Genomic DNA, 13,443 nt, shown 5'->3' with positions numbered 1-13,443 from the left:
TTGCTTACACCTTCCCAGCCCCTTCACATGCCACATGCTCTCCCCACCTTCAAAGCCCCGCTGAAATCACGTCTCCTCAAGGAGGCTATCCCAGATTAGTTTCCCCAACTATATTTCTCCAACCGCCACTTCAATCTCTCCTAATCACCTAAAAACTTATGTACTTGCAAACTCCCCTTAGTTCTTTTGTCCATATGTTTATCCTTTCCTATACCTTCCTTCCCATAATTTATTTTAGTGTCTGTCTCCCCCACTAGATTGTTAGCTCCTGGAGGCTAGAGATCATGTCCACTGATTCTACTGCAGTTTCCCAAATGCTTAGAGCAGTGCTCTATGCAAAATAGGCATTCAATAAATACTGTGGATTGATTGCTTCCTGTTTCCTGTACCCACACCCCAATGGCACTCCATGCCCACACCATTACACAGTTTTAAACTGGGACACACACACACACACACACTCTCTCTCTCTTTCTCTCTCTCCCCCCCTCACCCTGAGACCTGGGAGGGGAATTCCTTACGACCCAGCTCGAATGGAAAGATGGACAAGTAAATACATAAATGTTTAAATAGATCAATATGTACTTAAATGCTATGGGTGACTGTGAGTACTTAAGTGGTAAGTGGTGGTTAGGAGGATATGTCTTGGGGAGAAGACCTTGGGTAGAAGCCTTCTGAAGGAGGAAGGATTTCAAAAGGGCTTTGAAGGTGGTGAGAGTTGGTTTCTGGTGGATTTGAAGTGAGAAGGAGTTACAAACAGGTGAAGGGGCAGGAATTGTGAGCATGAGTGAGGAGCACAGAGGATGGACTGGAGGGTAGCAGGTGAAGACGATGGATTTATAAGGAGGGAAGGGTTGCTGGAGAACCTAGAAGACAGTGGGCAGGACCTTTTGTTTGAGGAGGGACATGTGTAGCCATTGGAGATTTTTGAAGGGGGGAAGAGATATCAACAGAATGACATTTTAGGACGATGTTAGGGGCTGTGCAGTAGGGAAGACTGAGAGGTTGGAGACTGGGAGATCAGTGAGGGGCTGTCGCAGTAGTCCAATCAAAAGCTAAGGAAAGCTTGAACCAGGGTGGCGAAGTCTGGATAGAAAGGAAGGGGCGGATCAAAGAAACATTATGGAAAAAGAGCCAACAGGATGTAGAGACAGACTGAGTGTGAGGAAAGGGAAGGTTAAATGATTTATTTATATTAATGCCTGTCTCCCCGTATAGACTGTAAGCTTGTTGTGGGCGGGGAACGTGTCAACCAACTCTGTTGTATGGTACTCTCCCAAGCACTTCACAGTGCTCTGTGCACATAGTAAGCACTCAGTAAATACCACTGATAAGATTGATTGATGAAAGATAGAAGTCACAAATGCCACCAGCATGTGCATGCAGGAGATCTTTGTTCTCTTACAGAAGAAGCAGAGATGACATGAGGATTATAATCAGAGTTTTGGCACAACAAAGAGAAAAGACGATGAAGACTTTTTTGTCTCCCTCTCTTCTTTCCACTCTCCCCAACCTCAAAAAAAGATGCCCCTCTCCACATTTGTTTCTAATGTGTCTTTGGCCTAGTGTCTGGGTACCAAGGCAATCAACATTTTAAAAATGTCTAGTTGAGTAGCCAAGGGAAAGAATATGATCCGGTTCAAAGCCTGGTGCTCTCTTTAGTGCTGTCTGCCGCTGCCTCACTCTGAGTTCAGGTTTCTGACACTGCAGTCTTCCTTCACTAAATGCCTGGAGAAGAAAGAATCACCAAAAAATGGTTGGGGGGTACCTTCCACAGTGCCCTTCAGGTAATCAATCAATAGTATTTATCATAGAGCACTTAATTAACCACGTGGGAAAGTGCGAAGAGGTAAGAGACACAATCCCTACCCTCAAGGAGCTTACAACCTATCAGGAGTGAGAAATGGTCCAGGCCTCATCTCCCAAGTCATCACTGGAGCTGGGCTGTGGCCACTAAGATGGGCAGTTGGCCACTGAGCAGAGGGTTAGGCCTTTCAATCCATCCATTAGTTGGTGGCATTTATTGAGACTATACTAAGTTCCTGGGAGGGTAGGATAAAATAGAGTTAACAGTCATGATCCACAAGGAGGTTATAGACTAGATTTATCATCTGTCCTGAGTTATAAGGAGGGTGGCTGGTGGCAATGTCATTTTGTCATCCACGGAGTGAGTGAGGCAGCCCCGTGGATGTCAGCAGGCCCCTCCCTACAAGTTGTGCATCGTCATGACTCGGTCCGACCCCTCTGTAGCCAAGGCTGAAATCAAGTCATCTTTAGATGCTCTCCTGGCCCAGTTTTTATCATTACTGTTGGCTCCAGAGTGTTGCAGAATCTTCCCTAGCCTAAGAGATCGGGGACTCACGAATTTGGAAGGGACGGCAATCTGCCGGGGAAATTGGAACTGCACTTTTTCACCCCCATGCTGGTGTTGTTATAGCAACCGCAACGGGAAACCTCCATCAGTGCGCAACATGAAAAGCCCCATGGAGAAATCATTAACCGAGCCCTCCTCGTCGATTCCAGGAAGAAAAGGAAAGAGCTCATCTCTCTTGCCCAGATCTCTTTGGACTGGTGGTAGACTCAGTGTCAGGCTGCAAAAAAGCCAAGGGGAAAGGTGTGGGAGCAGGAGGGTGTTTTTCTATAGCAATTAGTAGTCTGTCATGAGGGGCATTGCAGGCTAACTTTTGGGAGGGTGGGGTTGAAATTAACACTTTAACTTCGGGGGACAGTAGAGGCCTCTGGTCTATGGCCGGGTTGCAGTGGGATCTGTTACCAATTAAGTGCTTTCTAGACTCGGAGAAAACTCCTGTCTCTGTGTGTAGATGTGTGTGTTTTGCATTTCATGCTGCATAGACAGCTGTGTATATTACCTCAAATACCAAGAGTTCTCCATTCACACTCATTTTCTCACAGGGGTGATGTCCCCCTTGCAGGGACACAATAGTAAAATTAATCCCAACTCCCTTTTCTACTCAACCAGCATATATTGATGCCTATCCTGAGCAAGTATGTGGGAAGCCATTTCCCAGGCAGACGAGACAGCCCTGATACTCGACAGGTATCATGATGGTGGTAGAAGGTACAGGAGAAGCGTGGAGGTCCATCTTCCCATCTGGCCGTTACCGACTAAAGAAATATGGACTGAGTACAGTTCAGGAGCCCTCCAACCTCAAAGACTCATGTCACAGGAAACTTTCTGTGGCACTATGGAATGGGGCTGGAGGAGAGTGCATCTGGGCAAGGCCCTTCCTCTTCATTTCAGAACACTTCAGGGCAACCAGCACCCAGACTGTGGTTGGTTCCCTCCTCATGTCCATCATTTTCCCTGTCTCCCCTCTTACTGTCCCATTTGTCTGTCTTTCCCTGCACAGCTGCCCTTATCTGCCTGCAGCCCCATGGAGGAGGCTTGCTGATAGAATGCTAAGACAGGTTCAGTCCTACTTTGCCCATGCATAGCTCCAGTGCCCATGCCAGAAGTCGCCAATATGGCTCCTCCTTCATCTTTAGAGCAGCAAGGAGTAAACGTGGCTGGGCCCATAGCAAAGTGGGTCATACCTTTGTAGCTCCAAGAGACGTGGTGCGAAACCGTCGGGCTCTGCCGCTGACAGCCTGCTGGAGCGGTCTTGGGGAGCTTGGGGCTGCCCTGGGGACTTGAGTCGGCTCAGAAGGGGCAGAGCATGCTTCTGGTGTAGCAACTACAGTGGTGTTCTGGGCTGAGGCTCTGGGAGGCCCAGTTCAATCTGGATCTTTCCAGTTCTTCCTCCCCTGGATGGAGTTCCTCAGTCTTCCTGGGAGGTTCGTGATCTGGAAGTCACCACCTCGACTGCTCTCTTCTTCCCCTGCTTCCCCAGCCTCCAGACCCCCTGTTGGGGGTCCTTGAGGCCACGAGGACTGATCAGCCACTTGAGGTGATCCTGGGGTGACCTCTAAGAGCTTGGGGAGGGCCTGCAGGGGTGTCCAGCTGCCTAATCATGGTAACAGGGTTTGACTCGGCCCCTGTTGGAGCAGTGAGATAAAAACCTGCTTTGGTGTTTTCATCCTCTCCAAGGTCTCCTTGGCATCACCTTGTCTCTAACTAGGCTTCCACTCCCACATTCACACAGGATTGGAAACTCCCAGCTGAGAAAGCCTTGACATAGGACTTCCGGTACTGCTTTTCTCTCTGGGTTGAAGGGGCCTGTGGTTTTGGTTTCCCTGGCAACAAAAGAGGTCTCATCTTCAAGCTGGGAGAAAAGATCCCTTTGAGGGCATCCTCCTGAGCTCATTAAGGGCTTAGCTGTTTGCTGATGTAGGGCAGATTGGTGAGATCGAGCACCCTTCCCCCCACCCCCCACCCAACACACCCACACCCACGCCTTAAATTTCAGCAACAGAGGAACTAGTGGGGAGGTAAACCCAGCCCCATCTCCTCCTCCTCATACCGGCCTCCACTGGAGTAACTGATTCCTCAACTAGATCTCTCAGAGATGGGCAGTGTGGAATCTTCCCTCCCAGTGTGGAATCTGGGTTGGGGGAGGGAAAGAGAGTAAAGGAGCAGGCAAAGAGAAGCTAAATGGAGAAGGGATTGTAACTGGGTGTGCTGAACATCTGGAGGATCTCTCTCTCTCTCTCTCTCACTCTCTCTCAGGTCTCTGGGGTTTCTTGTGGATAAGCCACTCTTCCTTTTCCACAGCTGCTGTCAGATTAATTGGACCGTGTAGGGGAAGTGAACCTGGCTAGAACAGCCACTGCATTATAAAGAAAAGCAGTTCCTGGTCTTAAGTGCTTCTCCTTGGGCCGTGAAGCTTCTTCTCAAGCACAAAAGATGATAGAGTGCATGAAAGTCTCGGAAACCTTGGTTTCTTGGTTAGGAGAGTCATTTTCTTCAAAGCATCAATTCATTGGAATAAAAAATGAATTGGAGTTTAGCTCCACTGGAACCATTTGAGACATGTAATTACCATTGGTGGGATGTCACTGAATCTGAGCGCCCATTCATTCCATTGCACAGTGAATTCGGGGTGGGGGGCAGGTGACGAGGGGTCCCCAGCTGCCTGATCAGTGCCCCTGGAGCAGGTTGTAAATCCTGGAGGCCTGGAAATCATGCTTCCCAGGGGCCTTTGAGGCACGTTGTTCCTAGGAGCCGGTGACCAATCCTGGACCAAGAAACATCCATCTGTGACTGGAATTTGGATATACATAATAGTAATTATGTTATTTGTGAAGTGCTTCTATGTGCCAGGCATTGTACAAAGCGCTGGGGTGGATATAAGTAAATCAGGTTGGACACAGTCCATGTCCCACCTGGGGCTAACAGTCTCAATCCCCATCTTTCATATGAGGTAACTGAGGCACAGAAAAGTTAAGTGACTTGCCCAAGGTCACACAGCAGACACCTGACAGAGCTGGGATTAGAACGCATGACCTTCTGACTCCCAGGCCAGTGCTCTATCCACTGTGCTATGTTAGGTAGTACATTCCCAGAGTAGGAGATGGGACTCATTGATCTAGATACATAATCCATTGGATTGCAAGCTCCTTGAGGGCAGGGGTTACTCTATTACTCTGCTGTATGTTCCCAAGCGCCTCACAGCTATTAGGTAGGTGCTAAAAAAACGTGGTCGATGATGATGCACTGTAGAGTCATGGAAAAGCAATGAAGCCCTCTTCATAAAACTGCTAATGAGCTTTAGTTCTTTGTTTCATTTTATGACTTGGTGCCAAACCATTACAATTTCTCCAAACCAGGAGAGCCTAAAACAGGAATCCTCAAATGGCAACAATGAAAACGACAACCTCTCCCCTACTTGGAGTTTCTCCAGGGCCGAGTTCCAAAAAAGCCGTACGAGGCTCGGGGAGTGAGATTGGTTCGTGAAGTATATGTTAGTGTTGGTGGCCCTGAGGGGGCAGTAGGCTCTGCAAACTCCACAAGCCCCAGTGCCTTCTTGGGTGCAGAGCCTGAGGACTAGGCGGGGCCTGGTCGGTACTTCTGGCAGGGAGTACAGGGCCCTGGCCACGGATATGGATCAGAGGGAGGGCTGGAGAAAAAGCGGCCTGCTGGAGCACTTGCACTTGGTTTGTGCCTGTCTGTGTGTGTGTGTACGCAGAGAAGTTAAGAAGTTAACGTACATACACACACACTCACAGAGCCCCCCTTCTCCCTTCCCTTAGCACTTCATCGTTGTCTCAGGGCTGATGAGGAAAACACAGGGGTCTCTCCCAGCTTCCCTGGCTTTGGAATTTAGGGAGAGCCACCTGGGATATGAAGCTCTGAAATAAACACACTGTCCTGATACATTCTGTCCCCCATGGTCCCTTGGCCAGAGGAATATGTGGCTGGGTACCGTGGGAAGAGAAAGGCATCGGTCGTTTGGGAGTGGAAATCTTGCCGCTAAAGGGTTAACCCTAAGGCCCTAAACCAGGAGTTCACTGATTGGAGCTCAAGTAAGGCCTCTTTTTGATCTTCTAGCCTTCTCCTTGCCTTCCAGCTCCCAGACGTGGCATCGCCTCTCCTCTGGGGGCTGATGTGACCCAATCTGCTTTATTCAGAGCCGAGCAGGTCTGGCACTGTGTCATCCTCCTTATGAATCCCTTTCCCTGGCCTCTGTAAGCACCAGGGCAGTTTCCCTGGGGGTCAGCCTGCGGAAGGAGAGGAAGTACAGGAGGAGCACGTCTGCCTGTCTTTCTGTCTGACCGGTGGAAGGGGACCCAGCTGCACTTCTTCATTCTCAGCATTCCCTGAGAATGCTCACTGTGTACTGAGTGCTTGGGAGAGTACAGTATAGTTCTCCCTCCTACTTAAACTGTGTCCCATCTGATTAACTTGTATCTATCTCAGCACTTAGAACAGTGCTTGACACATAATGCTTAACAGATCTAATAATAATCATAATAATAATCCTTTCTCCTAGGGTCCATGGGAAGTAAGGAGCTGGGGGTGCTAAGCAAGGTTCTTATGGAAGCTTTTCCCTTGGGCTCTTGTGGGGTAAAGGGGTAACTTGCCTCAGTTTCCCTTGGGTAGTAAAGGGGCTTGATGGCCCCTTGAAGATAGACCTCTTTAAGTCCTAGTAAGAGGTAAAGCCTTGAGTTAAAATGCTGACAACAAACTGTCTGGCATTAAGCTCCATCGCTGCCCACATTCATTCGATTGTAGTTATTGAGCACTTAGTATGTGCAGAGCACTGTTCTAAGTGCTTGGGGAAGTACAATACAGCAATAGAGACAATCCCTACCCACAAGGAGCTCACAGTCTAGAGGGGACTGGGAATCGCTTTGGATCACACGGGGGCTTCAGAGCAAGCTGATTTAGGAAGGGGCACATGGTGTGTTCGGCTCAGTGGACCCCATCCCCTCATCTGAGGCCACGACGCCCCTCCGGGGACTAAGCAGTAGAGTGAAATGTATTGGGTTGCGAATACTCTTCCAGATGCTGCCCTCAGTGCGCTGTGTGATCTTTAGCAAACCCCTTAACCGCACTGAGTTGCTGCAAAACAAAGGAACGGGGGGACTCAGGAGAGAATTAACTAACAAAAACCTTCCAGACCTTGGCAGGCATGAAGTGTTTCAGAAACGTCGAGCGAGCTTCCGACAGCCGGGGTATCTTGAAAGAGACCGTTCCCTTTGGTAGCATGTTATTTTGTACAGGTTAAGTGTTTAAGTTTGAGGTGTGTGTGTGGTTATTTTTTTCAATTTGCTCAGCATATCCTGTGGGGCAGAACCATCTCTTCAGGTGTACCTCATGGGACTGTGAGCCCGTCACTGGGCAGGTATTGTCTCTATCTGTTCGTTCATTCATTCAATAGTATTTATTGAGTGCTTACTATGTGCAGAGCACTGTACTAAGCCCTTGGAATGTACATATCGGCAACAGATAGAGACAGTCCCTGCCCATTGGTGGGCTTACAGTCTAATCGGGGGAGACAGACAAAAACAGTAGCAATAAATAGAACCAAGGGGATGTACCTCACATTAAAACAATAGCAATAAATAGAATCAAGGTGATGGACATCTCATTAGCAATAAATAGGGTAATAAAAATATATACAAATGACTGGACGAGTACAGTACTGCGGGGAGGAGAAGGGAGAGGGGGAGGAGCAGAGGGAAGGGGGGGAAGGGGGCTTAGCTGAGGGGAGGTGAAGGGGGGGGTAGAGAGAGCAGAGGGAAAAGGGGAAGCTCAGTCTAGGAAGGCCTCTTGGAGGAGGTGAGCTCTCAATAGGGCTTTGAAGAGGGGAAGAGAATTAGTTCGGAGGAGGTGAGGAGGGAGGGCATTCCGGGACAGCGGGAGGACGTGGCCCAGGGGTCGTCGGCGGGATAGGCGAGAACGGCGAATTATCCCTTCCAAGCGCTTAGTACAGTGCTCTGCACATAGTAAGCGCTTAATAAATACGATCGAATGAATGAAGTGACCCCAAAATTGGTGAATGAGGCTGAAATCTGGAGGGTTTAGGGCAGCAGGTCCTTGTGGAACTGGCCCTGCTGCCACCTGCTGGTGGTTTGCAGAACGCCCTCCTGCCTGGGCCCCGCGTGGGGCCCCAGGGGTGGACACTTCCCCACCCACCAGCCCACTGGCGCCGTCTTCTCCACCCGCGGCAGGGAAACAGCCCTAGACCTGTCACTTGGCACGTCCTTTCCCCACCTCGCCTCGCTTCCTAACCATCCCCTCCCCGAACCGACCCCAATACGACGGACGGCACCCATCGTCCTCCCCGCCCCAGAAAGGTCACGGTTCTCGGGTGTCTTCTCCGACGCCTCTATCACCTATCTCGGACATTCAGCCCTCACCTGTACTTCCCGGCTCCACCCGTTACCCTCCTTCGAGGAGCGGTCTCCTCCCCGGTTTCGATCGATTGACCGACCGGATCGCTGGGTCGGCCTCCAAATGAGAACAAATTAGGATAGGCGCATTCCCTGCCCGCAGATTGAAAACACACCGAGTCCATGGGTGGGTTGGTTAATTTACCCCTTGGAACTATTTAGGGGTTCCAAAAAGGGTGTGGCCCAAAGGGGTGACTCAGAAAATCATTGTGGGAGAGTCTCGGCGATGGAAAATCCAGATCTTCCACTAGACTACAAGCTCCTCGTGGGCAGGGATCGTTTCTACCGATGCTGTTGTAGCAGCATGGCCCAGAAAAGAGCACGGGCTTGTGAGTCAGAGGACGTGGGTTCTAATCCCAGCTCTGCCACGTGTGCTGTGTGACCTTGGGCAAATCACTTAACTTCTCTGTGCCTCAGTTACCTCATCTGTCAAATGGAGATTAAGACTGTGAGCCCCATGTGGGACTGGAACTGTGTCCAACTTGATTACCCTGTATCTGTCAGTGCTTAGAACAGTGGTTGCCACGTAGAAAGCACTTAACAAATAGAACAGTTATTATTGTTACTTTCCCAAGCACTCATTTCCATTGATTGATTGATTATGGGTCGGGAATGTGGATTATGCTTCTGTTGTACTTCCCAAGTGCTTAGAACAGTTTAATACATTCAGTAAATGGTTAATAAATACCATTATAACTACTAAATGAGCTTCTCTGCCTCCTAACGTTTCTCTCTGCTTTGACGTCCGGCTTCTAAACTCATTAGTTTAAATGATCATTCATGCTTTCCTGGTATTCCAGAGAGCCCATCGTCACCAGTGTTTCTGTTTTAATCTACAGGTACCTGCACACAGAGGGAAAGTTACCCAGAGGTAAGGCAGACACGTTTGCAAGAAAGTGGTGGGGGTGGGGGGGAAGGGAGTCGGGGCGGCGGGGGTGAGGGAATGGGGGGAATGGTGGGGAGCCCTTTGGAGTGCTGGCTCTTCATCTCTGGGGAAGGATCCAGGTCCATTTGCAATGCAATGAAACCCCAACCGACCTCCTGACTCGTAAGTCCCTTTTACCCAGCAGCAGCTCTTTTTTGCAGTCGGACTCCCGGAAGCCCCTTTTGGTTTCCTGGCAGAGGGCAGGAGAGGAAGGGATGGATGAGGGCGCGCTGCCCACCCTTACATTCCTCACAATCCCCTCGGCCTTCCCACGACCACCACTGCTTTCCCCGGCTGTTTGAGCTTGGCAGCCGTCACCAGCTCAATGCCCCGGTATTGACTAATAAGGTTTCCACAAGATTTTTCGTTTTAAAGAAGCTTCACCAAATTGCACCGGCTCATGGTGGAGTGTGAGGGGTGGTTTTGTGTGTGGCCCAGTGGACTGGGAGTCAGAAGTTCTGGGTTCTAATCACACTCCACCATTTGCTTGCTTGTTGTGTAACCTTGGGCAACTCACATAACTTATCTGGGCCTCAGTTTCAAAATGGGGATTAAATAACTGTTCTCCCTGCAAGCTATGAGCCCCAGATAAGACAGGGACTGCATCTGACCTGATTATCTTGTATCCACCGCAGTGCATAGTACAGTGCTTGGCACATAGTAAGTGCTTAACAAATACTGAAATTATTATTATTAATTAATTAAGAGAAACTGAAAAGCTGAAGTGAAGGTCTGTCTCAACCGGCATTTTGAGGAGAAAGGAATTCTCCTTTCTCGAGGCGGTGGCCTGAGTGTCCAGTGAGTGGTCGGCTTGGCTGACCCCGAGAGAGGATCAACACGTCAGCTCCGCTCTTTCTCCAGCTGCCGTTCTTGCTGCCCGATTCCCTTGCCGAGCCAGGAATGGGGCCACAGCGTTTCTCCCGCGGGCAGCTGCCGTCAGGAGAACCGAGAGGCAGATCACGGCAGCTGAATCCTCTTTCTCCCCATCTTGACAGTGATGGCCTCCACAGGGCTAGGAATGGAAGCAGCTTGGAGTATTGCATCATCGTTCCCGCAGCCCCTGAATGCCAGAGGGGCAGGGAAGCGGTTTCTTTTACTAATCTTCTCCAAATATAGCCCCCGCAGCATGGTCAGCGTTTCATAGGTGATCTGGCGGACGTGAGGAGTCCTACATCTGAGGGGCTTAACGGAAGGAGAGTGACATGGGAGCCTGTCCCAAGCGGGGAAAGCAACCCAGATAAATCCTTGGAAATGTCCAGAAAAACAGGGCCTGGCGGCCTGCCAGCCATGAGCCCGTCGGGGCGTTCACTTGGAAATCATTTACAGCAGAGGCCGGTCCACGTGACAAGTCTGTTCACCTTGTTAAAGGGCAAAGGCGTGACGTGTGCATTCCAGAGCCGGCCCTTCCACCACTTTCCCAGAACTCAGGGCCAAGGCACTCTAATGGCAGGGCATGATGGATAATGGTTTTCTTCAGTAAATGCCTTAGCAATTTACCTTCTTGGATTTTCTTTTTTTAAAAACCTCTGTGAAGGAGAAGGGGCTGGCAGCACTATGCCCATTTTACCAAACACGACCCCGAAATTCAGAGAGGCTAAGTGTCGCGTCTAAGGTCCGCTCTTCTTCAGCAGCAGAGCTGAGGACCCATCATTCCTGAACTTCTGCTTCACAGGCCCGGTGCCTCTGTATCAATCCATTCCCTGAGCCTGAGCAACAGTAACCTTTCAGCTTGGACTGAGTCCCATAGGCAGAAGTGGGTTGACCCAGATCTGTTACTCAGCTGGTTTTGCCTAGTGAGCAGGCAGAGAAAGTCTGTTTAGACACAAGTTTTTTGAGCTTCAAAAACCACATCCCCTCCTTGGCCCAGAGTATTCCATTTCCAGGAGGCAGGGGTCAACAGAGGATATTGAGCTGCTTGAGCCAGGCCTGGCTCAATCACGAAGAATGGAAATGGACCTGATTTAGCTTCAGGTCTTCTACTTCTGCCAAGCCCTGTGCCGGGGGGACCGAAATGACCAACCCAGACAATTGTCAAAGAGCTAGAAAACGTATGGCCTTTATGGATCCCAGGGTCTTCTGGGTAGACTCATGTGCATTAGGGCAAGAACAAAGCAGTAACTACCAAACAAGTTTGTTAGGAGGCAGACACAGGAGAGTGTTGGCAAATTATCCTCTATGATACCCCCATAGGCTGCCCCATCCTGAGGTAAAAGATTTTCTCATTTCTACTGAGGGAACATGGAAGCTAAAACAGCCCCATCTGACACTTGATACCCAAGTACGAAAAAGCAAGTTAGTCCTGGGCTGAGTGAGCCTGGAAGCAGAAGGATGGACCAGGAAGCTTCTCTAAGTCCCTCCTGCCTCTCGGATTCTTGGTTAAAAAAGATTTCACTGTAGCTTGTAACACTGTTCAGGGGTGATATCCTATCCACCTCCCTGACCTCTGTCTGGAGCTGGCCTGGGCCCAAATCTAAGTTTTCGCCCAGCCCAAACCTGAGCCAACTCCCAGGAGTGGGGACCTGTACCACATATGCCACTATACCCCACCCCACCCCACCCTCTGCCCCTCCCCCTCCCCCACCCCTCCCCTCAGCACCGTCCTCTTTTGTATATATTATTTATTACCCTATTTATTTCTGTAAATGAGATGTACATCCCCTTGATTCTATTTATCGTGATAATGTCTTCTTTTTGTTCTGTTCTGTTTTGCTTTGCTGTCTGTCTCCCCCGATTAGACTGTGAGCCCATCATTGGGCAGGGATTATCTCTATCTGTTGCCAAATTGTACATTCCAAGCGCTTAGTACAGTGCTCTGCACATAGTAAGGGCTCAGTAAATACTATTGAATGAATGAATGAATACCAGGCCCCGGACCCAGCCAGGCCTTACTTTTTTTAATGGCATTTATTAAGTGCTTACTATATGCCAGACACTGTTCTAAGCACTGAGGAAGATACAAGCTAATCAGGTTGGACACAGTCCTGTCCCACATGGGGCTCACAGTCTTAATCCCCATTTTACAGATGAGGTAACTGAGGCCCAGAGAAGTTAAGCGACTTGCCCCAGGTCATACAGGAGACAAGTGGCAGAGTGGGGATTACAACCCGGATTCTTCTGATTCCCAGACCTGTGCTCTATCCATTAGGCCATGCTGCTTCTCTGGGCCCAATCTCCTGTTTGTCCAAGGGATGCTGGGAATACTAGTCCCAAAGAACACCCAGAGATTATGTATGCCTACTTGCTGAGAGCTGCAATTTTCTGGGCCCAGGAAGGACTCTATTGCCAGTTTCTCCCTTCCAGAAGCTTCTCTTTTTTTAAAATTTAGAAGAAAGAGCAAGTTGCTCCCTACCATATAATCGGGGGGGGGGGGGGGGGAGGGGTGAAAGGGGGAATCCAGGGGGAAAACCCAAGGCGCAAAAACAAACAAGCAAACTCAGTCAAGGGGCCCAGTTGGGAGATAACATCTAATACAAGTACCGGCAACAGAAACCCAGCTCTCTATGACTACAACAAACCCCACCTGAGGGCAGCTCACCACTCCAGCCTGGGAGCACTGCTACTTGTGAAGGGAATAGAGTGGGAAGCCAGGGAAGATTGTGAGGGGGCATCCAATCCATCCCCCAGCCTTTAGGAAGACTTCACTTCCAGTAAATTGAGACAACTCAGGGAGATGCAGCATGGAAATGACTGGTTAAGAGCGATCTCTTGAAGCTGGGCTAGAA

At 49.7% G+C, this 13,443-nt stretch overlaps 1 protein-coding gene across 6 annotated transcripts in view; it reads left to right on the top strand.

Annotated features, from left to right (window-relative positions):
* Nucleotides 1–13,443, top strand: part of PIGL (phosphatidylinositol glycan anchor biosynthesis class L) — a 94,513-nt gene that overhangs the window by 74,877 nt on the left and 6,193 nt on the right. For 5 of the 6 annotated variants that reach the window (XR_003765630.1, XM_029081882.2, XM_029081884.2 and 2 more), the window contains one exon: nt 9,636–9,667. Coding sequence is in view for 5 of the 6 variants with exons in the window: in XM_029081882.2 (XP_028937715.1) it covers nt 9,636–9,667 (32 nt within the window). In the remaining variant the exon portion in view is untranslated. Of the gene's footprint in view, nt 1–9,635; nt 9,668–10,716; nt 11,218–13,443 lie in introns of those variants that run through there. The other variant, XM_029081885.1, reaches the window with a different exon arrangement.

The sequence above is a fragment of the Ornithorhynchus anatinus genome, chromosome 17, assembly GCF_004115215.2.
Source record: "Ornithorhynchus anatinus isolate Pmale09 chromosome 17, mOrnAna1.pri.v4, whole genome shotgun sequence".
Taxonomy (NCBI): domain Eukaryota; kingdom Metazoa; phylum Chordata; class Mammalia; order Monotremata; family Ornithorhynchidae; genus Ornithorhynchus; species Ornithorhynchus anatinus.
Note: the sequence above shows the minus strand (reverse complement) of the source record. Positions and strands in the feature narration are given on the sequence as shown.